Genomic DNA, 25331 nt, shown 5'->3' on the forward strand with positions numbered 1-25331 from the left:
ACAAATGGCAAAAATAATTATCTGATCAAGTGTTTTGTGTAAAGTCAAAACCTAGAACAGAAAAAGAAAGACATCGATCCTTAAACTGTTTATTAGAAAGATGTAGACAGTAAAAAACAAAAACATTTTCACTGTAATTGAATAGTACTTGCTTCTCCTTACATTTTCAACAGTGCAAATATGATTTGGTCATTATTTATTTTAGTTCCAACAATGTCCAAAAACCATGAGGGAGTATGGGTTAAAAATAAACTGTAGGAGAGCAACAAACCAAATAATTCTGAGGCTTAACCAAACTTTAACAGCTGCAAAACACTATAATTTGCCTCTTCTCAGATATATGTGAAAGCTAGATGATAGAATAAGAGAGGAGCTTTTAATAAAGTCATCCAATTAATGGAAACCAAGCTGTTGTTGCAGTAGGAGACAACTGGAGAAAAGCAAGTCACCCTGCGATGGTTTTAGATTAAACCAGGTTTACAGACATTTAACAAGTGAAAGGGGGACATGTAAGCTGCAAGATCAAGCTACAGATACAGGCTTTCTGGAAAACTAAATTACAGCACATGGAAGTCTTTAGAGGACCCAATCAGTCAATGCATCTAATTCTTAAATCATGAGATCCACTACACTAGGTCGACTACCTTTACCTACAGGGGGGTCCAATCATTTTCAAGCAACTCATTTGAAAAACTGCAACTTTTAACATGTATTGCTCAGTTAGGTACAACTATACAGTTTTTCCCCAACAAAGAAAATGTGTGCTTAGTTGTAATATTTAACATTAAAACAAGATACCCCAAAACAGGTGCAGTACAGCAAATGGACATGGAGATAGCTGCTCTGTACAATACCATGCAAATCAACCTTAGATAGACTGACTGGTCAGAGTTTGGAGCTGAGGCTATGGATTTAAATATGGCTACTGACTCATATGTACAGTTGGTTGTCACTGTCTTCAGTTTCAAGATATACATTTGTTATGATTTCTCCCTCATCCTCCCTTTCTTCCATCTTCTTTACGACACCTTACTCCAAGTCCGGCATTTCTGAAAGTGAAAAATGGGCATCACTGAATCCATGCAAAGAAAATTATTGCTCTGGTTGCGCTCTGTAGAAATATTCATGAATACTTACTCTCATCGTCACTATCTGCAGAGTCATCCTACAGTTTAAAGACAAAAACGAAAAGATCAGGTTAAAGAGATAAACTTGACTGTCAGCTTTAGCAAACAGCACAGTGGGAGGGGTTGCCGTGCAGTGTCAGATTTACTCAACAAAAATGTCCATAACAGAAAAAAATACTTCTAGATTTGTCACTAGTTGCTTTTTAGGAGAAAAGATGGTTAAATCATGCAGCTAAGTCGGTAAGTGTTGAAATGGATCCATAAATCCATCTTCATTCATGGTAAAGCTCAGTGTTTCTCTTGTTTATGATTCCAGATGGCAGACTATGTCCTCAATCTTGCTACCACCCTAAGCTTTTTTTTAATTCCAGTCATGCAAAAATATTGGTTCAAATGTCGTCTTTAGGATTGGTGCTTTGGTAGGTATACATAATCGGTAAGATTATAAAAGGAAAATGTATTCCGTAAGTATTTTTTTCAAATCTAGATTTTTATTTGAAAATGAAAAAGAGGAAATAAAGTCTGAAAATCTTACTGTTACTGGACCTGAAGAAATACTACAAAAAATACTAAAATTTTCAGATTGCACAGATTTATTGAGTTCGAGTTTTGATAAGCAAGTTTATTTAAGTTCACTATAGATTGAAAACCTAATAAATCATAAAAAGTAAAACAAAAATTTATTAAGTCTTACATCATCTGCACCATCTGCATCAACATCTAGATTATCCAGGTCATCCTCTCCTCCCATGTTGCGCATCATCTGCAACAATAAAATCAATATTACATTCATTATTTGATTTTTGTTCAAACAACCTAATGCTACCAACTTAAAAGCTAACTTGACACCAAGATCAGTATTTCTGGTACAATTGTTTGCGAGATGATAAAAATATACACCATGTGTACTGCAAGTAAGGATCAACACCAACAGCACAGGATAACCAAAAACGCAGCCATGCTGAAAATGCATTTATTTAATAACATGTTTGTATTATTCTTGTATTTACTAGATTTACAATAGCTGTATGCAAGTGTCATCAAAATTGAAGGTCAATATTTGAGGTGTTTAATAGACTGTGAATGAGTTTTATTATTCAAACTGAACTGCTTTAAAAAAAAATATTTAAAAATCAACTTAATGGGACTAATTCATATGAAGGCACCTACAAGCCTCAATGGAGAAATTTTCTTTTATGTTCCAACTCAATAGTAATAATCTCAAAGCGCTTACATTTGAGAATTGATCAAAGTTGCCCATCTCCTCGTCTGAGTCGTCTTCCCAGTCCTTCCAGTTGTTGAAGTCGACACTGAGCCAAGACACCTGTGAACAAAGAAGACCAGGATTATTATCTTTGCCCTATACCTGTTTAAAAAGATGCATATTAATATATAAGTAATAAAATTGATGTTTCTTTTATTCAACATCTCAAACCAATCTTATCCTCAGACAGGGATTATTTTTTTATAGTAACTGCTGTAATGGTATTATGAATTTATGGTTGCCAACTGTACAGAAATTTCAGCAAGTTGGAAATCACCAGTGCTCAAGTTTTTCCGTAAGAGTGAACCTGCTTTATTCTCAGTGTTTCATGCATACTTAACCAACCTTAGCCTTCTCCTTTGTTAGTCTTGGCCACGCCTTTCCTGGTTGTGCCTTTCGTAGATAGCACAAGACCGAACGATCTGTGCGGTTATGTTTGGATTCCTGCAACAAGAGAATCAGAGACAGAGGGGGGAGAAAAAAAAAAACTTTTCATGAAACTTTTCAGCGCTGTGTCTATTTATTGAATAAAGCTGTAACTTACATTTTCATCAATAGCTTCAAAAAGATCTATTTGGTTCTCCAATTTAACATTATCAGTTCCAGCAACACAGCTGTGGGAGAAATTTGCAAGGATAAAGTGTTAAATTTTATCTTTGTGCATGAATTTAACAATAATATTGTTATACACCCAACTATATGGACACATACCTGAATCCACACTTTGTTTTATCAAAGTTAACTTTAACATCTTTGCTGTCGGCCACACAGAACTCTATAAAAACAGAATCCCTCCTGTCGTACCACTTAGCAGTTGCTGGAAGCCTGAAAGAATAAGAATACACATAGAGAAGGTTAAGACTTCTTATAACTATTCAATGAGAAGCAAAAGGCAGAGATGCACTAATCAGTTATCTGAACTGACTCAGACTGTTAAATAACCTGCTAAATACTGAAATACAAACAGATTTTTAACAATTTCCACCATTTTCAATTAAAGCGTCAAACGGCATATGCTTTGTTACATCAACACACATAGTGTTGCAATGCCTTAATTTTCTTTGATTTCAAAACCACAACTTCTACCAAAGAACCTGCAGAACATTTCTCTTGAGTGTTATAGACCTGAGAAAAAAAACCCTAAGGAAATTGTTAACCTGCAGGCCAAAAAATGAAATAAAACTGGAAATTGGCATCAGCCAGGAAAAGCCTAGTCAGGGAATCTGCCATTTCAGATGAAACCAATCATGGTAAGTGCCATAAATCAAGTTTTGGTTAATTACGGTGCACAGATTTAATTACAAAACCATATTTCATTCCATTGAAGGGCTGGCCATCATTTTTATTAGGACTAAATAGTCACATCAGTGGTTTTTCTGCATCTAAATCACATCTCTTACAAAAAAAATTCTTACTGAGCTTCAGCTGGGAGAAAACCAAAATATATGCTAATGTGCAGCTGTAATGACAAATTCTCAATCGGGAAATGTTTAATAACACAGTTGTGGGAGTATAATCTCATTAAACTTCTCATTATTTTTACATCTAGAGCTTTTTATCGCACAGCAGAGGTAACTACAGACTACCTGTATCAACCCACACCAAATGTTTTTGCTACTGATGTCTGTAAGAACAGATGGCCTTCAACAAGACCTTGTGTCAGGTTGCCACAGAGCCTCAAGTTACAGACTCTTCTCTGACAAAAGTAAAGTATTTGTGCATACTCAAGCATGACAAGTCAAATTAAGATCAGTCATCCTCAATTGTTTTTATTCATAAGCCTGACATGTTAGGCTTATTAAATTAACAATTCATTAAATTATTGACTACTATGGAAAGACTGGTGTTTCGACAAAAGGGAAATGTTTACATACGACAGTAGAATTGGCATTACTCCACTGATCTTAAGTTTTCATCGTTGGGCTTCATGTTTCTGAATGGTCTGGTCCAGCCTCCTTTACACATTCTTTTAAATAATTAACCCATCTATGTACATTTTTTAAATGGTTATTAAAGACTAAGAATTGGTGACACAGACTTGAAATGTTGGCAAAATATTGTGATATGCAATTAAATTATTTTAAAATAATTTAATCATGTCAATGACTGCCTTTTTGGCAATAAATCTGTCAACAGATGCAGTCAGGTCCTCACAAAAACAAACAGACCCTTTATCCACACATTAAAACATTAAAAAGATACTATTAAATTGTGTTTAATTTAACTACTTGACAGCAACACAAAAATGCAGAGTTTTTAAAAAGTGCATTGAAAAGGAAGGAAAACCTTGATTACATGGTATAGGAGCTTCTTTTTTTGTACACATGTTGAAACATTCAAGCGATCTGGGCTGTCTCAGGTGTTTGAACCTCAATGTGGCTGAGATGGCCCTAAGCCAGGGGTCTCAAACTCCAGTCCTCGAGGGCCGCTGTCCTGCAGTTTTTAGATGTGCCACAGGTACAAAACACTGGAATGAAATGACCTCCTCCTTGTGTAGATCAGTTTTCCAGAGCCTTAATGACCTAATTATTGTGTTCATGTGTGGTGCAGCAGAGGCACATCTAAAAGTTGCAGGACTGCGGCCCTCGAGGACTGGAGTTTGAGACCCCTGCCTAAGCAATTATGAATACTTTTCAGGATATAAAGTTAACTTTTCTTCTTGTATCCCTTTAAACAGTTACATGCATCCCCATTGTAATAGGGTAGGAAGTCTGAACACCTTTTTAGCTAACTACTCTGACTGGTGAATATTTTTTTTATTTATATTTTGTTTATTTTGAGTTGACATTGGAATGATGTTGAAAGAATCACTGGGACTCAAACATCGTCATGTAATGCAACTCCACTCAAAATTAGCTAAAGAATGATCTGATACCTTTGATCAAATCTGCATATACCAGTCCATCCTGTTGCTTGACATAAACTAGTTCTATGTGTTTTATCTGTGCCAAAGGTAACTGAAATCCGTGTGTTAATTCACAGGGAGGCCATCTGTTTTATTCTGAATACAAGTAAACGCATAAGAACAAGGAATTGTTTTAAAATATACAAGTAAAGCTATTAGCTGCCTGGTGTGATGTCATCAGAACCACGTGCACATGGACGCTTGTATTTAAGAGGAATTATTTCTTTTTTTTCCTTTTTCCAATTAAAACTAAAAAGGAAAACTACACAACGAAAGGTAATTCGATAGGAGGCAAACCATTTCTAAAGAGAGTTTGGTTAATTGCACAGCTAAGTTTAGCTAGTAGCTTTCAGTTTCTGAGTCTCTCCAACTGCTCTCTCTTAAAAATAAAGTAGCAATTAAAGGCTTGGATTTGCTGTTAAAATCCATCAGATTTTCTGTTCAGCGGGAACATCCTGACTACTTCCACAGCCCTGGTGCTAATCTAATGACTGAGCCTTCCAGAAGTCTCAATGAGCACAGCTAGCTATGCTAACAAGGCTACTGTCCTCACTGAAACCATGCGGTGCCCCCGCAGAGCCCGCAAAAAATAGCCAGCTTCCCGGTTTAACGGCGGGCTTACTGGATATTATTGTAACCGGACACTGCTAGCTTTTCACATGTCAAGTTAAAGTCAGGTTGACGTCAACAAACTCTCAGTACATATAAGCAAGGCCAAACCTCCCGCCTTTGCAAAAGCATGTTATGAAGGCAGCTACACCAAAGCTACCGCACTTTCCACACGATGCCTCCTCCCGTTCACTCTCTACAACTTACATTTCTCGGCGTGAAGTGGGCTTCTTTCCAGAAGACAAACCAGCCTTAGAAGAAAAATGATAATGCTTGTTTTCTTTTTTTTTTTTTTTAAAAGAAACCGCCGCTCACACACGACCCGGGCAAACGCCGCTAGCTTGTGGGATACACGCCGGATTTTCTTACGTACACTGGAATGAGAATAGCAGAACTGACGCAGTCGGAAGTGAAGTAGATGTTTCTAGAGCTTTCAGCCACAGCCGCGAGTGATGAGAGAGGCGGAGCGTTTCACGGCATAACCTCCTGTAAAGTCCAAGTCATGCCCGCTATGCTTTCAGTGAAATACAGTCTGATCAATTATTTACGGACAGGAAAAATAAGTGTGTGCAAAATCAAGTAATATAATTTAAAACATTTAATTTGGGATTAATAAAGTATTTGACTTTGAATGATCATTTCTATTATTTCACAGTGACTTGTTTTAGTTTACATGTCTCGCACGTATAATGACGTGCATTGCAGATAGAGGGAAAAAAAAACACATCAGGGCACTGACGTTAAGCCAAGAAATGTTTGAGAAAAAACGTATGAACACCATAGTCAAAACTTTGCGAGAAAAAAACTAAGAAATTTTCTGGATATTTTTTTTAATGTCTGAGCTCTAAAAGACAAAATTTTGCAAGAACAAAAAATTTTTAGGAATTTTTTTTTTAAGAAATTCTCCAGAAAAAACGTATAAAAAAATCGTCTGAGTCCGTAAAGTCGAACATTTTCGACTTTTTAAATTAGATTGAACTCAAAACTTCGGAGATTTTTGGAGCTCTAGAATTTATTGGGATATCTTAACATCTTTAATATTTAGATTTTTGAAACTCAAAAATGTAACACTTTTTTTCTTCGGACATTTGGAGCTCATAAATTTCCAAGTTTTCTCTGGAAAAGTTCTGAGATTATTCTCAAAATGCCTAAGTTTCGGCGGAAATGTACAAACTTTTTCTATCTACAATTACCCTAATGTTACTCACACGTGGTCTAAAGATAAAGCGTAAAAATGTAAGATTTGGTGAAAACATAAGCAGTATTATTAAGACATTTTTACATGTGCCAGATATTATAGATCAACACAAAGTAGAACATAATTACTTGGCCAGTTGTCGTTAGATTTTCCACAATGGCTCGATAACTTTGACTGAAAATTATAATGTGGATATAAAAACCAAAATGCAGATTTTAGCTATTTTTTCATGGACTATATTTGCATTAAGTTTCCACAAGGAAATGACAAAAAGTACCATTAATACTCTTCTGATCTGTTTTACCGTTGGAAATGGTAAAATGTTTTTGTTTTATTTTTTACATCACTTTCCATATCAGCGTCCAAAGAAAATGTATCCACCCACTTTTTGATAAAGTTTTATTTCTTTTCTTTATTTTAAAGACTAAAAGTAGAAATAAAGATGCTGGTTCTTTAAAATGACATTTTCTTTAATTAATACTGAAAATTTGTCTGAAAAAAAAGTCATGTAGCATTTGCAGCTTTAAATTAGTTTTATAAAATGAAAGCTTAATTTTTTAGATCGTGTAAAATAATTTCAGAAAAAATATATATAGGAATAGTAGTCAAACACATAAAAAAATTAACAATTCAGTTCTCTAGAGTTTTAGCTATTAATTTCTATCAAGTCATTAGCTGATATACACTGATATTAATATGCTTTCAATTTGGCAAACCAAGACAATGTTGTCATGACTTTGTAAGCCTCTGACAGGTTAATAAAACTCCTGTGGATTATATAAAATGAATAAAATAAGATATTGGGAAGAGAATTGCAGACCTCTTCATATCTGGCTCCTTCCTGGGTAAAACCTTGTTTTGAATATCTCATAGAGAAGTTGACATTTAATAGTTAGACCTGTTATGAATTTAAATATTCATCCAAATATTCCCTTATCCAAAGTTCCCTTAGCGAATCTTGTTAAATTCTGTTTTGATTACATTCTAAATTGATAATAGTGGTTTGACTTCAATAATGTTTGATAACGTTTGATAATTAAAACTGCTGTGTTTGACATTGTCTAGCAAAATGTTTTTACGTCAGGCTACATAGATGAACTGCTCTATGCTGTAGTTGGGGATTTGTTGTTTGCTGCTGAGCATAATCATTTTGTGGCTAAAACAAACATTATTTTTACATCAACTTCCAAGTTATGTGAAACTTCTATTAAAATAGTTTGAATGCACCGAATCAGTTCAGTACCAGTCCACATTCTCAGGGGAGGTTTCTCCCCTGAGAGGTTTCTCCCCTGAGAATGTGGGGATAAATTTAAACCTGGTATAAATTTAATTTTTAGCTATTGGAGTTACGCTTAAGAGAAATTTATTTAATCAAAGAATGTCATGAATATGTGTGTAGGGCTGCACCGATTGCAGTTTTCTGGCCGATCCCCAGTTACCAATCTTTAAAAAGCCTGACCTGTCGATTTTGATTTTGGCTGATATGAATATTTTTGTCTTAAATGTCACTAAATATAGCAAGAAAGTCACTGAGTTGGCAACAGTGGGGTGAATATTAATTGTAAATGTTCAGACATGACCTGGTGGGCCGGTCTGTCAGTCAAACCTCTCACTGCAGAGCAGAAGAGGACAGAGACTGATTTTTAAAACTTTGCTGATGAAGATTAGGGGATAAGATGGGCTTCACATGCAAGTACCAGCAGATCACAATCCCCCGAAATTAAGGAAATGGAAGCCCAGAAATCAACTGGTCGATAAATCAGTTGGCCAATAAATGTGTCCTATATCATACATGTATATAATGTAAACAGCACTGCCAGAGATGCAATAAGGTTATAGCAGGTGTGTGAATGATCTAATGATCGGACTGCTGATTGCAGCCAGTTCACATTGTTAACAGAGCTAAAGGGCCAAAAAACAAAATTTCGCTTAGGGCCCCATGGAGGCTTGGGCCGGCCCTGCTAATACATTAGTGAATAGCTCCCATGAAATAAAATCTTAATTGCTATATCAGTGTCGCTGTGGTTACTTTGTTGTACCAGTTGAATGGGAGGCAGGAGACCATCAGCTTTTATTCCTCACTTTTGTGATCTTCATTTCTAAAAGCTGGTGTGGGTAAAGCACAAGCTGTCAGAAATAGCATGAAGACATGCGATGGGAACTACACAATCCTGCCTTTATTATGTAATCTTAAATTATGCATGGGCGTAAATACAAGGTGAAATGTGAGTACACCAAGTTTTAATTCTATTGTTTTACATATCAGGACATTAAAAACTCATTTAGTCTTTATGGTGTAAATAAATAAGCCAATTACAGACAGAGGTGAATAAAACAGCACAGGACATGATATTCTCCTTATCTGGAGGATGGTGTAATGTTACAGCTGCAACTCCTCCTGCTCATCACTCTGAAAAATTGACGTTTAAAGCCTTTATTACGACTACTTTGGATTTCATCATTGTACAAGGACAAATACTTCACCAGTGGAAAAAACAAAAGTACTATACGTCTTTTTTTAACATTCAATCAGGTGAAATTCCCCTTGTTTCCCCAAGAGTCTCAATAAATGCCAGATTTTAATTTCATCAAGCCACAACTTTATTTCCATCTTGGTATAAATTGTATAAATGACCTCAGATTTAATCAGCAACCTTTTTTCAACTCTTTGTTGACAGGATCCCGTTACATCGTCAACTCCTGCAAAGCAACAAAAAACAAAAGGTCAGTACGAGCTCAAAACACTGTTAAAAGGCGCTTCTAAGAGTTTCTCTCTTCTCAGGACAGAAATGCTGGCTTCAGTAGACTCAGAAGAACGAAAGTCACTGTGTTAAATCATCACTGAAGAGTCATACATTGTTGACTAAATCAATTTTCACCAATAAAAGGTTTGAATTCTCACCATAATAGCGTTGACAATGTCGTTGTTGTTGTTTTTCAGGGCGCGTACAGCCTTTGCCCGCGACACGTTGGCTTGTGACATGACGAGTTCGATGTCCTTCACCTCGACCCCGGTCTCATCAACCTACATATAAAGTTACAGTAATGTTATGTTTTTCCCTCCCGTATTTTCATTACCACAAAGCAGCATTAATTTACCACTGGAGAATAACAACATCTTACCTCTTCCTCTTCGCTTTCCTCCTGTACTGTGGGCGTCTGTGTGTTGTCCTGGATCTTTGCTGTAGCTTCTCCCTGTACCTTGAACTTTTCTGCTGCAGCCAGCTGGGCTTGCTGAGAAAGATCTTCAATCTGTGGCACAGATGAAATGAGAAAAAAAAAAAGATTGTTACATGAGTAGGCTTCAATAGATTCGCTATCAATATGACACCATTAGAGGCATTTATAAATAGCAGGGCTGCTGTCATTCGTCAACATAATCAATGACTTCTATGATGGAAGTGTCAGTATCAGTATTGATATTTTTAGTCAATCTTTTTGAGAGCATCCTTATTTGCCCAATTTCTTCTCCTCCATGTTTGTTTTATTCTCCTCTAAAACAAACATGGCATATAAAGCGTCTAACTACCAAATGAGCAAAGCTGTAATAGTCAGAAGCAGTTGCTGCTGTCAGGTTCTGTGAACTGCAGCAGCAGACGTGCCATGCAAGACGAAGTAGCTTCTAAAGAGATATGAAAAATTTTATTTAATAGATGGAAAATGCATACTGAACTTAAATTGTCTGTTATATTATCACCTGAAAAAATGTTTATGGAAATGTTTACACATTTCTCATTTGTAGACTCTGTATAGCTGACTAAATCAATTTTAATTAATGATGTCCAAATAAATAATTTGAACCCAATAAAAACTAAAAACATATGTACAAGTCGACAGTGAGTTTCAGCTTCCATTAATACATATTAAGTTGATGCTTTGATACAAGCATATAAGTGAGGCCTATTTTTGATTATTTCCATCAAAATCCAATATTTGAAATGTTAAATACTTTGGCTTTTCTATTGGTAAATCATGAGGGTTTTCTTTTTACTATAGTTTTGTCATGCTAAATTGAGCACATAATTCATAAAATTAATACTTCAAGTACAAATCTTTGCATATTATGTAGTATATGCAATAAAACAAAAAAAAAAAAAAACAATTTTAAATAATTAGCTTCTTTGGATGATAAAACAAAATTGGTCTGTAGGTTAATAAAAAATAGTTATTATAAAGTGGTTTGGTTCTTGTTGAAGACACTGATGCTGGCCGGTTACCTTAGCTTCACCGAAGACGATGTATGTATCTGACGCAGGGCTCTTGTAGACATCTGGTTTGGTGATGACGAACAAGATGTTCTTTGATTTGCGAATGGTGACCCTGGTGACCCCTGTTACCTGCCTGAGGCCAAGCTTTGACATGGCCTGCAATCATGTGGAATAGTGTTACAAATGTGGCAGAAATCCAGAAAAAGCTGTCTGCATTTGTACAACAAGGAGAGCACGATCAATACCTTTCGTGCCTTCTTTTCACTGCGGCTCTGTTTGGCTTTGCTTACTGGCTCTTCGTCTATTTCAGCAGCAGCTGCAAGCTATAAGAAATAGAAATTTTATGGATTAGGGCAGCATGGAGATTAAGAGAAAATTAATAAATTTTTTACATGAAAAACAAATCTCAGAACATAGAAGTGGCTTCAGTAAGCTCAGAAGAACGAAAGTCACTATGTTAATCATCATTGAAGAGTAAAAGTCATGCTATCAGGGCAGGGTGTTTAATTTAAACCGTGGTCAATACAAATAAAAATATGCTGGACTGAACTTTAATCCTTACCTGAGCTTGTTGCGTCTGTGTCTGTGCAGAGTCCTGTTCTTCCAGCTCAGGAACTGAGTCATCACTGTCCGACTCTGTGCCAGATCCTACAGAAACCAACACCACATTTATTTATAGGGTACACCTTCAAACTGTTTTAGAAATAAGCTGTAAAAAAAAAAAAAAAAAAAAAAAAAGCAAACATTGTCAGTGGGTCTGAACTTTACTACAAAGGACCCACATATAAATAGATTCTGCGCCAAACAATCTGAACATTTTAGTTAAGAGCCAAACCCATGTTTAATGCGCCAACAGGTAATCTCTGTACCCAATACATCAACACTAACAAAAGGCCAAAACAAACACAATGAACACAATGCTAAACTGCCAAAACTGCCAACAAAAAGAAAACTGCTGACACTGTCAACCCAAGTCAATGTAAACTTCCCACACTAGATATTTGTGAAGGTGAATGACCCTATTTAAAAATCTTAGAAGTTTCCAGAACATGGGGCTGGGAAACAGACAGCACAAAAATGAGAGAAAGAACAGATACCATTGTCGTCCTTGATCACAGACTCCATCTTGGCTGGGGTTTCAGCAGGTTTAGATGATATGACATGATTAGAGGGAGCAGTGCTGATTTTCTCAGCGTCAGGCTTGACAGGTGCAGGTTTTGCAACTGCCTCGGCAAAAGTAAGTTTACGTGGGGTTGGGGGCGGAACAATAGGCTCAACTAGAGCAGGTTTTGAGGGAACTTCAGTAGTTTGCTTCGCTTGTTTAGGTGCCTCATCAGCCTTTGGTTTAGCTGGTTTAGGACTCTCAGTAGCTGGTTTAGGTGCTTCAGCAGCAGTTGGTTTGGCTTGTTTGGGCACCTCGACTGGTTTGGCCTGCTTGGTTTGGCCTGCACCGTCAGGGGCTGTTGCTTTGGCCAATGGAGAAGCCTCAGATGTTTTAGGGGCGTCTGCAGCCACCTGCTTAGCCTGTTTGGGTGCCTCGGGAGACGCCTGCTTAGCCTGTTTGGGTGCCTCGGGGGCCGCCTGTTTGGGTGCCTCAGACGCCGCCTGCTTAGCCTGTTTGGGTGCCTCGGACGCCGCCTGCTTAGCCTGTTTGGGTGCCTCGGACGCCGCCTGCTTAGCCTGTTTGGGTGCCTCGGACGCCGCCTGCTTAGCCTGTATGGGTGCCTCGGGAGCCTCCTTTCTATCCTGTTTTGGTGCCTCAGGGCTCTCCTGCTTAGCCTGTTTGGGCACCTGCTTAGCCTGTTTGGGTGCCTCGGGAGACGCCTGCTTAGCCTGTATGGGTGCCTCGGGGGCCGCCTGCTTAGCCTGTTTGGGTGCCTCGGGGGCCGCCTGCTTAGCCTGTTTGGGTGCCTCGGGGGCCGCCTGCTTAGACTGTATGGGTGCCTCGGAGGCCGCCTGTTTGGGTGCCTCGGGAGTCTCCTTTCTATCCTGTTTGGATGCCTCAGGGCTCTCCTGCTTAGCCTGTTTGGGTGCCTCGGGAGACGCCTGCTTAGCCTGTTTGGGTGCCTCGGGAGCCGCCTGCTTAGGCTGTTTGGGTGCCTCGGGAGCCGCCTGCTTAGCCTGTTTGGGTGCCTCTGGGGCCGCCTGCTTAGCCTGTTTGGGTGCCTCTGGGGCCGCCTGCTTAGCCTGTTTGGGTGCCTCGGGGGCCGCCTGTTTAGCCTGTTTGGGTGCCTCGGGAGCCTCCTTTCTATCCTGTTTGGGTGCCTCAGAGCTCTCCTGCTTAGCCTGTTTGGGCACCTGCTTTGCCTGTTTGGGTGCCTCGGGGGACGCCTGCTTTGTCTGCTTGGACGCCTCAGGGGACGCCTGCTTTGTCTGCTTGGACGCCTCGGGGGACACCTGCTTTGCCGCCTCAGAAGATGCCTGCTTAGGGGCCTCAGCAGCCGCCTGCTTGGCTTGTTTGGGTGCCTCAGCAGCCGCTTGCTTGAGTGCCTCGGGGGCTGCCTGCTTAGCCTGTTTGGATGTCTCGGTGGTCGCCTGCTTCGCCACTTCCGGGGCTGGCCTAGGTGCCTCAGTGGAGGTGGCTTTGGCCTTTTTGGGTGCCTCGGTTTGTTTGACCAGTTTAGGAGTCTCAGAATCTGCTTTGGGTGCCTCGGTTGGTTTGACCAGTTTAGGAGTCTCAGAATCTGCTTTAGGTGCCTCAGCAGCTATTGGTTTGGCTTGTTTGGGGGCCTCAGCAGCTGTTGCCTTCAAGTCAACAGACTGAGCCTTATTAACTACCACAGCACCCTTTTCGGGTGCTTGTTTGGTAACCTCAGGAGGGGTTGACTTTACACCAGCATTTGGCTTGGTAACTTTAATGTCCTCAACCTGTTTAGGACCTGTGTTAGAGATCAATTTGGTCTCATCTGCTGGCTTCACAGCAGCAGCAGGTTTGTCTTGGCCAGTCTTGCCAGCAGCAGATTTAGCCTTGGAATCTGTAGGAGAAGCCTTAATGACCTCCTGAGTTACAGTTTTCACTGGGGCTGCTGCCTTAGGAGCTTCGACAGGCAAAGGTTTGGGTTCAATACCCATCTTGGCTTTACTGACCTCTGGAGGAGCAGAAGTAGCCCCTTTAGGTCTAGGTTCAGAAGGAGACATAGCAGGCTTTGTGCTCTCTTTGGCAACAAGAGGTGCAGAGACTTGCATTTTACCAAGCTTCTCAGGTGGGATAAGTGGAGGAAGCTCATCATCGACCATAAGCAATACGGGTTTTGCAGAAGCAACCTTTTCACCAGATTTTGGGGGGCTTGAAGCAATAGCATCCGAGAATGAAATTGGTGCTGCAACAGCAGGCTTTGGGGTGACTTTAAATGCAGGGGGTGGCTGAGATTTTGTCTCAATTGGGAAAGCTTTAGCTTCAGTAGTCATAGATTTCTTCAAGTTAGGTTCCTCTGACTTTTCCTTTACGTCTGGGACTTTGTGATCTACCTGGACAGGAGCAGGCTCAAATGTCTCTCCTTTCTTAGCCTTTCCTTGTTTGCCAGCCTTAACCACTTTTGGGGCAGAACGATTGGCAGGGGAGCTACTGGCCGAGGAAGCCAAAGGTGATGCTAAAGGTGATGCCAAAGGTGACACCACGGGTGACCGGGGAGTAGAGGAGGGAGTAGATTTAGGTGAAGTGGGTGAGGAGGAAGAGGCAGACATAGAGGAACGTTTTCTTCTGCCAGGTACAGCCTTTGGGGCAGAATAATCCTGCCCACTCTTGGCATCTTTGCCTTTGGCCTTTGCGGGGCCAGAAGCTACCTGAGGTTGCTGGGTGGAAGCTGGGGCAGGAGGCGGAGCTGAACAGGAAAGAGATTCTTTTAAAATTGTATCCCAATACTTCAAGATGTAGGCATGCGGGTTGAACATTCACAAACCAAAAAGCACTCTCGGGCTTACGTTAGAAAAAAACAAAACCTCAACACATCTTCCATAACTTTAATACAAGCTAGCACCACAAAACACAAACTGCATATTTCCACACAGAAACCTTGTTACATTAGAAAATAGTTTGGGGAAAGAAATTTGCATAACTAATAGAAGTCCCATAAAATACTGCACATCCTTTGAAAAATTCCACTCAAAAACTTGCATATAAAAGTACTCATAATGACTTTGAAATGTCAAGTAACTTATTGTAATGGTGTAAATGTTTATACAATTCTGCTTTATTACATTCTTTACTAAATTATGACAGAAAAAATAAATAAAATGCCATTATTATTAGCCTGCCACTGTACTTTTGGGATGTACAAATCAAGCATCAGAATCTACAATAAAACTCTGAATATCAGGGAATTGTTTAATTTGTGCTTGTTGTCTAATGACTTGTGGTATTGACAAACCTTAACTTCTTAAAACCTCAATGACTTCCCTGATAAAAGATCTGAGACTGATCAGTTCCTGCTGCTTCTGGTCTGTCTTTTGAAATGAGACCTCAACAACAGACAGACAATTAAACCAGTTCTTACAATTACTGTTGGATGAAAAACTCTACATCTACAAAGAATGAGAACTAACTTACGCCACACAGAGCTGATTCAACTCCTTGTAAATATTTTGTTGATTTATCAATAGAGGAAGTAAGCTAATGATACCTTTCCTCTATTAAAGTAACACTAATGCTCTTTTTTGGACGTGATATACTTCAGTATTGTAAAAAATAAAGTTTTGCTCTTTTAAATGCAATGAAAAGTTTATTTCCAAGCTCAATAAATAATTATAAATTTAATATTTATGCCATATTTGGGAAATTAACTTATACCAAACACATATCCCTGGTTAAATAAGTATTTAACTAGGGATTAATACTTATTAATCCCTGGTTAATAAGTATTAACCACATAGTGATGTTTTAAAGCCACTATGTCTCCTGTTAATTGTTTTGCAGTTAAGTTGAAAACTTGACTGGTTCTATTACGAATCTATATCAACAAAAACTAATAATGAAGGCAGCCAATGATAAGTCTTCCTGTTGTGCAAAAGAATAATCTCAAACTGCATGTAAAAAAAAAAAAAAAGATGGAAAAAAATGGACATGGGTTTGGTTTTCATGGAGGATAAACCAACCTGAGGGATGATGGGCGGCTTCATATTTATCAGTCCCCTTCGTCTGAAAAGTCTTTGACAGAAGGATAGGTGTGTTCATGTCACAAATATTCTCAAGGATCACATGGGGATACATTTTATCCTCATCAGCTTGACCATCAAGTGAGGTCTTGGGTGAAGCAATCCTCCCATCTTCATGTCCAGGACCAACATCTTCTCCAAATGCCTTTGCATCATCAGAAACTGGTTCGATATCTTGTGTGGATAATTTTTCAACCGCAACAAAGCAATCACTTTGTTGGCCTTCAGCAGTAACCACATGCGGCCCCAAGGGAGCCAAAGAGGCCTCAGAAGGAGGGCCACATTCCTCATGAGCTGCCTGACCAGCTGAAGCCTCTGCTGAGACAGCAGCCAGCCCTTGCTCTGGGACAGCTATGGCCTGAAAGCTGCTCACTTCTTGATTTACAGCTATACTGTTGGCTTGATCACAGAAAGCATGAGTTTGTGTTTCTTCTGCCAGCCCTACTTCCTGAGATATAGCTGTTACTGGAGGATTTTTACTCTTTGTGGGAGGAAGAGGAGCGTTCAAAACTCCAGGAGCTGATGAAGGAAGAGCAACAGATATGACAGGGGGTACAAGAGGTAAGACTTCAGACCTCACAGAAGCAAATAAAGGGAAAATGTGTTCCACAAGTGAAAAGATGTGAATATAAAACATGAACTTGTTTGGTTTTGGAAAAACTAAAGGGTGAAGAAATGACTGATGAACAGTGATGGTGCCCCAAACTCCATGCAGTGTTTAAATGTGACAGCAGTGAAGACATGTTTTATTTTTAGGAAGTTTAGAAAAACTAACAAATATCACACTTATTACTGTGAAAAATTCTATGCAGTCACTATTGAATACATTTCATCTTACAGTAAGACCCTTTATTTCTTACCACTTTTTTCCAGTGACAATATTCCACGTCTAGTTATTTAATATAAATGTTTGGTAGCAGACAACCACCAAATAGAAGAGTTGCTCTGCAACCTTGATGAATGATTGAGAAAAAATATTATGTAAAGGCTAAAAAAAGAGTCGCACAGAAGACGCCATCCTTAAATTAAGGGTTGCAGTAATCTCACATCTCTAAACTCACTTTTAATGATTCTTAGAATAAAAACAAACTGATTTTATTCACATGTTAGAAGGTTGTTGGCTTAAAATGATCTTAAAAGGACTTAACAATAGCTCTTTTTTAGGAACTCAACTTCTTTGAGTCCTATTTTGTACTCTTGGTTACCTTTCAGAGCTTCAAGAGGAATTTTATTATATTCCAATAAAATTCTCGTTAGTGAATTTAACTCGTTAGTGCCTTTAGACAGTATTATAGGTTTGTTGTGGGTAAGGTGTGGTAGCATGTCTTGATAGTCTGCATAAATGGGTGTTGTTGTTTTTTTAAACAACCATATTCTTTATGAAGTGTAATATCACACATACATTCCTGTTTCCGTTCTTATTTATTGTTATGTGATATTTTTAAGTAATTTGTTTCAACAGGCGATGGCGAGAAACGCAATTTTGTTTTCTCATGTGTCTAACACATATTGACAAGAAAAATTTGATTTTTTATCAAAAAGCCTATTCTAAACTACAACATTTTAGTCCCAGCTTTAACTAATCAAAATGCATAGGCAACCTAAATCTGCCAAAGCATCAAATCCACACACCAGATTGTTTTAACAAGCAGCAGTGTTACAACGATGTACCTCAATGTTAGTCATTCTGTGCAGAAACACAAACACCACTCAACATGCATTGTGTGCCAAATCCAGTTAGCCAGTCCTTGTAATCACACTCTATTGTGAGTCTGAGTGAATGAAAGAGGGGTCCTGGATTACGCTTTATTCCGAATCCTAAAACGGACACATACTGTCACCAATCTCGGATCACATGAATGCTGTCAGCTTTTATATCAACACCTTATCCTGCAGAGTCCACTCCCTAAACCGAAAACGTACCAAAACACAATTCTCGATTCAAATCACATCCAAGCAGAAGCCACTCGCTGACAGATGTATAACCTCTTTAAGATCCAGCACCCCACTTTGCAGAAATGCAGAACAGCAGCGTGCAAAACTGAGAAGTCAAGCTGTACAAACCAGTCTCCGCTTGAGGCTGCTGCATCTCCTGCTCGGTGACTGGGACCGTTTCTGTTGCTTCGCCAGGCATGGTCGCTGGTAGGGAAAACAAAAACACAGGCTTTAAATTGTTTTTGAGCTTTCTGAAACCAAATACAGCCTCTGTCGACACATGAAAATCTAAACACAGAACTCTGCGGAGATCGGCTGGACAGGTAACAGAGAACAAACTTCAGCTTTGCGAGCCGTTTGTAATGCATTAAGCAACACTAGCTACAGCTAATTGCCTGTTAGCCTCAACCGAAAGAAGATGGTTGCTAATAACTGTATATTGACATTTTTCCTCCTGTTAGTCATGTTTATAGCAATCCAGGTGGTTGTCACTGATATTAAAATTAATATCTCGGGATAAGCAAGTAACTGCGGCCCTGACAAACTGCTAGCAGTGTGTTTTACATCATGCTCCCCCATTTTGAGCCGGTAATCAGCGCTAACCGAGGCAGATTCTCTTTCAACAGAGAGCTCTTATAGAGTAATACTTGTAACGGCCTAATGGTCAAACTTTTATCAAACAGACCAAACCTACTGCAAAGATAGAAATGAGTGAAAAACAAGGGGATGTAGACGGATTGTTAGCGGACAACTCACCGACTCAGGACGCTATTTCCAAGATGGCTGTGAGAGAGAACGCCTGACCTCAGATTCAATGTAATATCCGGTGGAGAAACCGCTTCTGCATCCGGGTCAGCTACATCAACAGCGATATTTCTCTCTCTCTCTATATATATATGCAGAACAGAAGCGTGCAAAACTGAGAAGTCAAGCTGTACCTATATATATATATACATATATATATATATATATATATATATATATATATATATATATATATATATATATATATATATATATATATATATATATACTTGTTGTAAAACAATATTACAACAATTTCTCAGCTTTTCTAGTAATAAAAAATAATCAAAAGTTGGTCGCATCTAGTTATATTTATTTGAGCAACTTTTTGGTAATGCAAACGTTTATTATTTCAGTGTTAGAAAGTATTGTTACACTTTTAATTTTACTAGGGTAAAATTAAAAGCTTGTTACACAAATTTTTTTGTTGTTTTTTATGAACCCGTTGTGCCAATTTGAGATTAGGGACTAATCTCAAATCAGCCATTCCAGCCAGAAAACTGGACTATATATTTTACCTGAAGTATTTATTTCATTAGTGTGATGTTGAAAAAAAGTGATTTGAAAAAGTGTTTCTTCTGCTTTTGTACTTTTTAGTCCTTGAAATACCAGAATTTAACTTTATTTTAATTTTATCTGACATTTTTAAATATTACACCGAATGTTATCAGTGACTCACTTGTAAATCGCTTTTACCAAATACTTGTTTACCCTACTCTACCTTGAGTAAGGTAGTCATCGCTTGAAAAGTTACTCTTTACTTGTGCTTGAGTAAAATATATATTGTAGTGCTACTCTTGAGTAAATATCTATTCCAAGTCCTAATGGATTTGGATGCAATTTGAAAACATTTGAGATCATTTAGATTTGCAGGCAGTTTTCTGCAGCTCATCATGTTTTAATCATTTGAGCACATTTGTACCTCATAAAATATATTAATGCTGGAAATATTACACAAAAGGTGAGTGCAACAATCAAAATGAAAGGGGAAAAAAATCTCAAACAAGATTTACAACAACATATGATTTTAATTTCACTGCATAGCAGCAATTTGCTGCTATTTGGCAATAATTTTCTGCGATAAAGTCAGCTTTATTTGGAGGTTTAAAACACAAATGTAACATGACTGAATAAAAGAGCATCAAAACTGGTGTGATCAGATGGTATTGTCCAAAAATACGTTATCTCCACAAACTGAACCATAAGCATGGCTCCTCAGTTACATTGAGCAGTAGGGCAGGAAGTGTGATTTCAGATTGACGATCCTGTTCAAAATTCTTTCTGAAGATCTAAAGGAAGAAAAGAAGAAAACATAAAAACAAATCAAGCATAAAGTTCTTAAAAATGTGCATCACTCACCACTCTGTCTGAGAAGCTTTCCTTTCCATGAATCAGCCATTCCAGCCAGAAACTGATCAAAGTACTTCACATACTTTGCCAAACTGGTTCGTTTGTAATCTGTAAGGAGACAATAGACAAAATTTACTTCAATTACAGTATCGAGCCAGGCAGAAGATCTGAGCAGCTAGGCCAGTTTAATACTGCAAAGAGGACACATTTTGTGACAATTTCATACAAAGTGTATTTCTGATTTATTTCGCCCCCCTTTGTCACCTCTGATTTTCCTCTTCTCTGTTGAGTCTTGTTCGTTTTCCTTCTCTTTTGTGTCCTCTGACTTTGCTTCGTCCTCATCTGCCTTGGGTCGATCCAGCTCCTCACAGATCAGACTGAAAAATAAATCAATCAATAAAAGTTACACGTATAGTACACAAAATAGTACATCAAAACAATTTCATTACTCACCTGATTGTGGGCACAGCAAAAGGATCAAACTTGTCCACGTCTGTAAGATCTATGGGAACAGAGATGCGCCCTGGACAAGCAAAGAAATGAAATTAGAAAAAAACATTTCCTGGTGAAAACAGTTAGTGAGGGTTCATGCTCACCTGTTTTGGGATGAACACTGAAAGGGCTTTTCAGTAAATGGTTCACGCCTTTGCTGACGTTGACGTCCAGTCGAGGGTAGCAGTACTGCAGCATGATCTCCTTTTCAAAGTACTGCCGCTTTTTGGCAGTCTGCTGGAGGAGGAACGATTATCAGTCAAAACCAATTTACAAACAAAATAAATGAAATAAAAAAGAATTATTATGAAGAAAGTCTAAATCCAGAACAGCTGGAACGTTTTGTAAAGTACAAAATATAATATGTTTAATGATTTTGAAGCCCTTCTTTAGCATACTGGGATTAGCATAACATCCTTACAACCTGGTCAATTGTATTCATTCCCCACTTTTAATGCCCAAATACCTCTGATTCATGGAGACATGGACGCCACTGGACCCCTGAATGTCTATGGTACCACGATCTTACTAGTGACTCCTTTAACTAGCAAGATAATGCCTGCATGGATCCAATTCATATAGTGCTATTCAAGAGGTTCTAACCTTCACATTCGTAACAGACATCTTTTCACAGTAAGGTTAATTTGAAGGGTGCAAAATTTTTTATTTTAGTACTTAAAATCAATATATATATTTTTTAAATGAATCAAATTTACAGATTTTCAAGCATTTCTGGAAAAAGACTTTGTATAAGACAACCATAACAACCAACCTGTTTCTTTTTGGCTTGGACTTCAATATGACGCCAGCGTCTCTCTGGGTTTCTCTCCTCCTGAAATATCTCCTGTAAATCTTTTTTAACATGTAACCAATTATGTTAAGGTCAAATTGTTATCACATTTTTTTCTAATTTCACGATACCTGACGAATAAATGTTTAATAATTTACCATGGGCATCATTGGAAAATGATGGTAACGAAAACGTAAAATTAATGTGCAGCCATATGAATATTAAAAATGGAAAGGATATCTTCTGGTACGAGAGCCAGGACTTTCTCTTCAGACTCCTTGCGTCCCAATATGTTCTGATCCTGTAGTGCGTATTGTGGAAAGTAGTGCTCCACCACTGCTAAAGACTCTCTGTTAAGATTACAAATGCAAATTGTTAAACACATAAAGCCACATAACCAAATAATATTAAAAACAAGACAGTCACTTTAGAGACAAATGTCAAATCCCTTTACCTGATGAAAGGATGAATTGGATCTGTAAGCACCACTTTCTTCACCGTCTCTTCACCACCCTTTGAAACAGAAATTAAAAAGTCAAAATGTACTTCTTGTCGCTAAAGTCTTGATATTGGATAAGAACAGTAATCATTTTAGAAAGCCTCATGATTATCCTAAAAGTCATGGTCCTAACTAGGGATGGGACCCAATTGTCGAAGTTATAGTAATCCAAAATATGTTTTTAACTAAATCGAACAAAAATGCGTAATTGGAAAACAACTGATAAATGGCACACACATTTCCTTGAATGAGATGTGTGCAAAAATGGATGGTTTCTACAGTTTTCATGTCAATTTGTTTAACTTTTAAGACAAAAACATTCTAAGTTATCCATCTTTTTTTAACCAGTTCAAAACATATGGATAAAAAAAAAACTTCATTATATCTCTAAAGGGGTCAGACTTTAAATATGGAACCTGGAGAAACCACAGAAAGCAACAACAGGGGAACAGATTTAATTATAGATGCATGGGTTGAAATGGATGGAAAGAATGATGGATCAATTAAAGATTAAACACAGTAATGGACAAATAGATCAACCAACAAAGATAGATGCATATATGAATTTCAGAAAAGACAACGTTTAGACAACCAAGTCCTTTTACACAGAGAATGAAGTCTTGAAATACAAATATTGTTCCACAATCTATTTTTTATATTTATTCACACCTTAAAATCCAATTTTCTAATTTTTGCAAATGAAAATCATGTGGACATTCAAAGTGTTGACATCCTTAAGCCTTACTTAAAGATTCCTATTATTGTTTGTGTCTTATTCACACTGCCTTTTATCAATTTTAGCTTGTTTCTTATGTATTCAATGTGATTTTGCTAATAAGTTTATATTAAAAGAGAAATGAAACTGTTTTACCTTAATCAGGCTGAGATATTCTGCCACAGCGGACCGTGCGGCTGCAGAGAGCTTCCGGGCAGCTTCGTCACACACCCAGCAATGAACTCCTCTTCTGCCTGAATACACCCACAGCAAGTGGTGGAAACCAAAGTCCTCTGCAGAAAGAAAAAAACCTAAATAAACTCAAGTGATTGTGAAGAAAATCATTAAAAGAAAACCTCTTAAAATAAATCAGCAGCGTACGGCGAAGAGCTCTGTCCAAAATACGGATAGCGATGGTCATCAGTGTCCAGCACTTGGAGCAAATATCTGCAGCACTGAAATCAAGTTTTTAAAATGTTATTGAGAGAGTATATTTTTGAACATGTGCAAACAGAGATCCTTAAAAAAAAAAAGTCAAATAATTTGTTTTACCTGCAGCAGCTTCGAACATCATCGTAATCCGTCATATCGATATCAAACACCAGCTCCTTCTCCAGAGCCTGGAAGCTGCCTGACTTCACTGTGTTGTGTTGATTAGGCTGCAGACAACAAACAGGGACGCTAGCTTATCTTTAAACATGTGCAACGACACATGACCCAGAGAGGCACGCAACAGACTGGAAAGGTTTACCCTGTGACTGTACACCGCTCCGATGTCGATCTTGTGCGGGTTCATTTTCTGCATTTCCTTCTCCAGCTCGCTCTGTGAGCTGAACGACTGGTAGCGCACATAGATGTCGTCTTTGAGCGTGAAGGAGAACTCCCGGTTCTGGAAGTAGTTCTTGTGCACTGAGGACGTAGAAAACGTAAAAGTCAGGGAAAGGAGGCAAACAAAACAAACGACATATTTCAACAGGGGTGTAGATAAAATTGACTCGATTGCTATAAAACACATTTGTGCAGTGCCTTTGAATCTCCTCTAGTCCCGAAACGATTAATCAGATTAATTATTGTTAATTGTTTATTCAAATAGTCGTCAACTAACTTACTAATTGATTAATCACACTGGAGAATACAGACTATAAAAATAATTTTCTGAAAGAGCAAGCCAAAACTATACAAAAAATAAATACATTTTGCATTTCAGATGAAAAACCTTCTTTGTCTCTAAACATATTTAAATATTTGGCTTATTCCTGTTTCTCTTGTAATCTACAATGATCTCTTCTCTCTCTCTGTACTTTTTGCTCATCTACAGGATGGACACTCCTTTGGTTTGTTGTGGTAAAGAAAAAGTTGAGCAAGGCAAGAAAAGTCCCTAAAAAGAATTGCCTCTGCTATTTTTTTTTTATATTAAACAACCTAAATGAGTCTTAAAAACAAATCCCAAATAATCTTTTATTTAAAACTCATGAGCCAAATAGGCTTTGTTAAAAATGTAACAATGATATTTACAAATATCAGTTTTAAGTTTTTATGCCAATGTCAAGTAAAATCACAAATAATTTGTTACATATAAGTTCAAAAATGTTATAAGATCACAAATTTAAAGCTTAAAAGCTACCAGATTTAAAAAAAAAAAAAAAGTTGATTATCGTATTGAGCACTTCAATAGGCAATAGAGGAACACATTTTCTGCAGAAATTACATCCAGCTAGATCATCCACACATCACTCGGGTTCCTCCAGCTTCCTAACCCGGGTTTCTGCTCTCTTCCCCGGCCTGTTTGAGGACACTTACCTCCCCCGTAGTTCAGCCAGCGGTAATACTGAGCGAAGGGAAACAGGCGGCGATAGTAGAGCGGCAATAAGTCCGGCAAACACGCCGGATCGTAGGCTGAGGACGGCATTTTATCAGAAGTTTGGAGTTTATTTTAAATATAACCCTCTTAACTCTTACTGGCGATAGTTCAGCTTAATGAGAACAGCGCGGGAAACGTCTGAAACAGAAACGACCAATAACGTAAGGTCAGGACAAAGACGTCACCGGAACAAGGAACTGTGCTAATTTATAAGCTCTTTTTCCAAACATATAATATAGCTATGTTCATATTTATAATTTCTATCAACTTTAAAACTAACAGAAATCTTAAGACATCTTAGAAATCTTGGGTAGCTAAAACCTTGGTTACAAACCTGAAATAGCTGCTGATGATGTCATGACGTTGACGTGAAGGTTTTTATCAACTCGGCCGACAACTACCGGGTGCGCTCCATTTGCTTTC

At 38.1% G+C, this 25331-nt stretch overlaps 3 protein-coding genes and 2 non-coding genes across 36 annotated transcripts; all 5 read right to left on the minus strand.

The window, feature by feature from the left end:
* Positions 1 to 73: 73 nt before the first annotated feature.
* On the minus strand, positions 74 to 6293 carry ptges3b (prostaglandin E synthase 3b (cytosolic)). The gene is made up of 8 exons (XM_032570191.1): positions 6113 to 6293; positions 3103 to 3216; positions 2936 to 3005; positions 2737 to 2835; positions 2362 to 2451; positions 1822 to 1890; positions 1138 to 1165; positions 74 to 1049 (listed from the first exon to the last, which is right to left on the minus strand). Coding segments are annotated over exons 1-8 (492 nt in total). The 5' UTR covers positions 6115 to 6293; the 3' UTR covers positions 74 to 1029.
* A 3034-nt stretch (positions 6294 to 9327) lies between these two features.
* On the minus strand, positions 9328 to 19255 carry naca (nascent polypeptide associated complex subunit alpha). Of its 31 annotated transcripts, none has more exons than XM_032571784.1 (13): positions 19154 to 19255; positions 18527 to 18601; positions 13757 to 15132; positions 13544 to 13609; positions 13103 to 13279; positions 12950 to 13015; positions 12409 to 12916; positions 11874 to 11959; positions 11557 to 11634; positions 11321 to 11467; positions 10227 to 10355; positions 10006 to 10128; positions 9328 to 9803 (listed from the first exon to the last, which is right to left on the minus strand). In XM_032571784.1, the coding sequence occupies exons 2-13, from the start codon at positions 18594 to 18596 to the stop codon at positions 9789 to 9791; spliced, it is 2841 nt and encodes a 946-aa protein (XP_032427675.1). In that variant the 5' UTR covers positions 18597 to 18601; positions 19154 to 19255; the 3' UTR covers positions 9328 to 9788. The 31 variants fall into 31 exon arrangements, with proteins under 31 accessions (XP_032427675.1, XP_032427180.1, XP_032427112.1 ...); XM_032571289.1 differs by having other exon boundaries at positions 13103 to 13234; positions 13358 to 13609; XM_032571221.1 differs by having other exon boundaries at positions 13103 to 13222; positions 13346 to 13609.
* LOC116728808 (small nucleolar RNA SNORD59) lies at positions 9877 to 9951 on the minus strand. The gene has a single exon (XR_004341029.1). It is a non-coding gene; the product is annotated as a small nucleolar RNA SNORD59 (small nucleolar RNA).
* LOC116728815 (small nucleolar RNA SNORD59) lies at positions 11713 to 11785 on the minus strand. The gene has a single exon (XR_004341030.1). It is a non-coding gene; the product is annotated as a small nucleolar RNA SNORD59 (small nucleolar RNA).
* A 954-nt stretch (positions 19256 to 20209) lies between the features above and the next one.
* prim1 (DNA primase subunit 1) lies at positions 20210 to 25026 on the minus strand. Of its 2 annotated transcripts, none has more exons than XM_032553391.1 (13): positions 24848 to 25026; positions 23799 to 23956; positions 23600 to 23706; positions 23429 to 23502; positions 23204 to 23340; positions 22288 to 22346; positions 22074 to 22183; positions 21816 to 21907; positions 21148 to 21277; positions 21005 to 21074; positions 20816 to 20928; positions 20561 to 20659; positions 20210 to 20490 (listed from the first exon to the last, which is right to left on the minus strand). In XM_032553391.1, the coding sequence occupies exons 1-13, from the start codon at positions 24954 to 24956 to the stop codon at positions 20471 to 20473; spliced, it is 1278 nt and encodes a 425-aa protein (XP_032409282.1). In that variant the 5' UTR covers positions 24957 to 25026; the 3' UTR covers positions 20210 to 20470. The 2 variants fall into 2 exon arrangements, with proteins under 2 accessions (XP_032409282.1, XP_032409211.1); XM_032553320.1 differs by having other exon boundaries at positions 21148 to 21280.
* Positions 25027 to 25331: the final 305 nt, after the last annotated feature.

This window comes from Xiphophorus hellerii, chromosome 1 (assembly GCF_003331165.1).
Source record: "Xiphophorus hellerii strain 12219 chromosome 1, Xiphophorus_hellerii-4.1, whole genome shotgun sequence".
Lineage (NCBI taxonomy): Eukaryota > Metazoa > Chordata > Actinopteri > Cyprinodontiformes > Poeciliidae > Xiphophorus > Xiphophorus hellerii.

What these genes read in the sequence shown, in the direction of transcription:
- ptges3b (XM_032570191.1), bottom strand. An exon ending in ATGCAGATGGTGCAGATGAT is followed by an intron (nt 1,166 to 1,821) that starts GTAAGACTTAAT and finishes TTTAAACTGTAG; the next exon opens with GATGACTCTGCAGATAGTGA. An exon ending in TGCAGATAGTGACGATGAGA is followed by an intron (nt 1,050 to 1,137) that starts GTAAGTATTCAT and finishes TTTCACTTTCAG; the next exon opens with AAATGCCGGACTTGGAGTAA.
- prim1 (XM_032553320.1), bottom strand. Translation starts at nt 24,956, where the DNA reads ATGCCGTCCTCAGCCTACGATCCGGCGTGTTTGCCGGACTTATTGCCG. An exon ending in CTGGCTGAACTACGGGGGAG is followed by an intron (nt 23,957 to 24,847) that starts GTAAGTGTCCTC and finishes CTACGTCCTCAG; the next exon opens with TGCACAAGAACTACTTCCAG. An exon ending in CCAATTCATCCTTTCATCAG is followed by an intron (nt 22,184 to 22,287) that starts GTAAAGGGATTT and finishes TAATCTTAACAG; the next exon opens with AGAGTCTTTAGCAGTGGTGG.
- naca (XM_032570314.1), bottom strand. Translation starts at nt 18,596, where the DNA reads ATGCCTGGCGAAGCAACAGAAACGGTCCCAGTCACCGAGCAGGAGATG. An exon ending in CACCCAAACAGGCTAAGCAG is followed by an intron (nt 13,016 to 13,102) that starts GTGCCCAAACAG and finishes CAGGCTAAGCAG; the next exon opens with GCGGCGTCCGAGGCACCCAA. An exon ending in CACAGACGCAACAAGCTCAG is followed by an intron (nt 11,635 to 11,873) that starts GTAAGGATTAAA and finishes TATTTCTTATAG; the next exon opens with CTTGCAGCTGCTGCTGAAAT.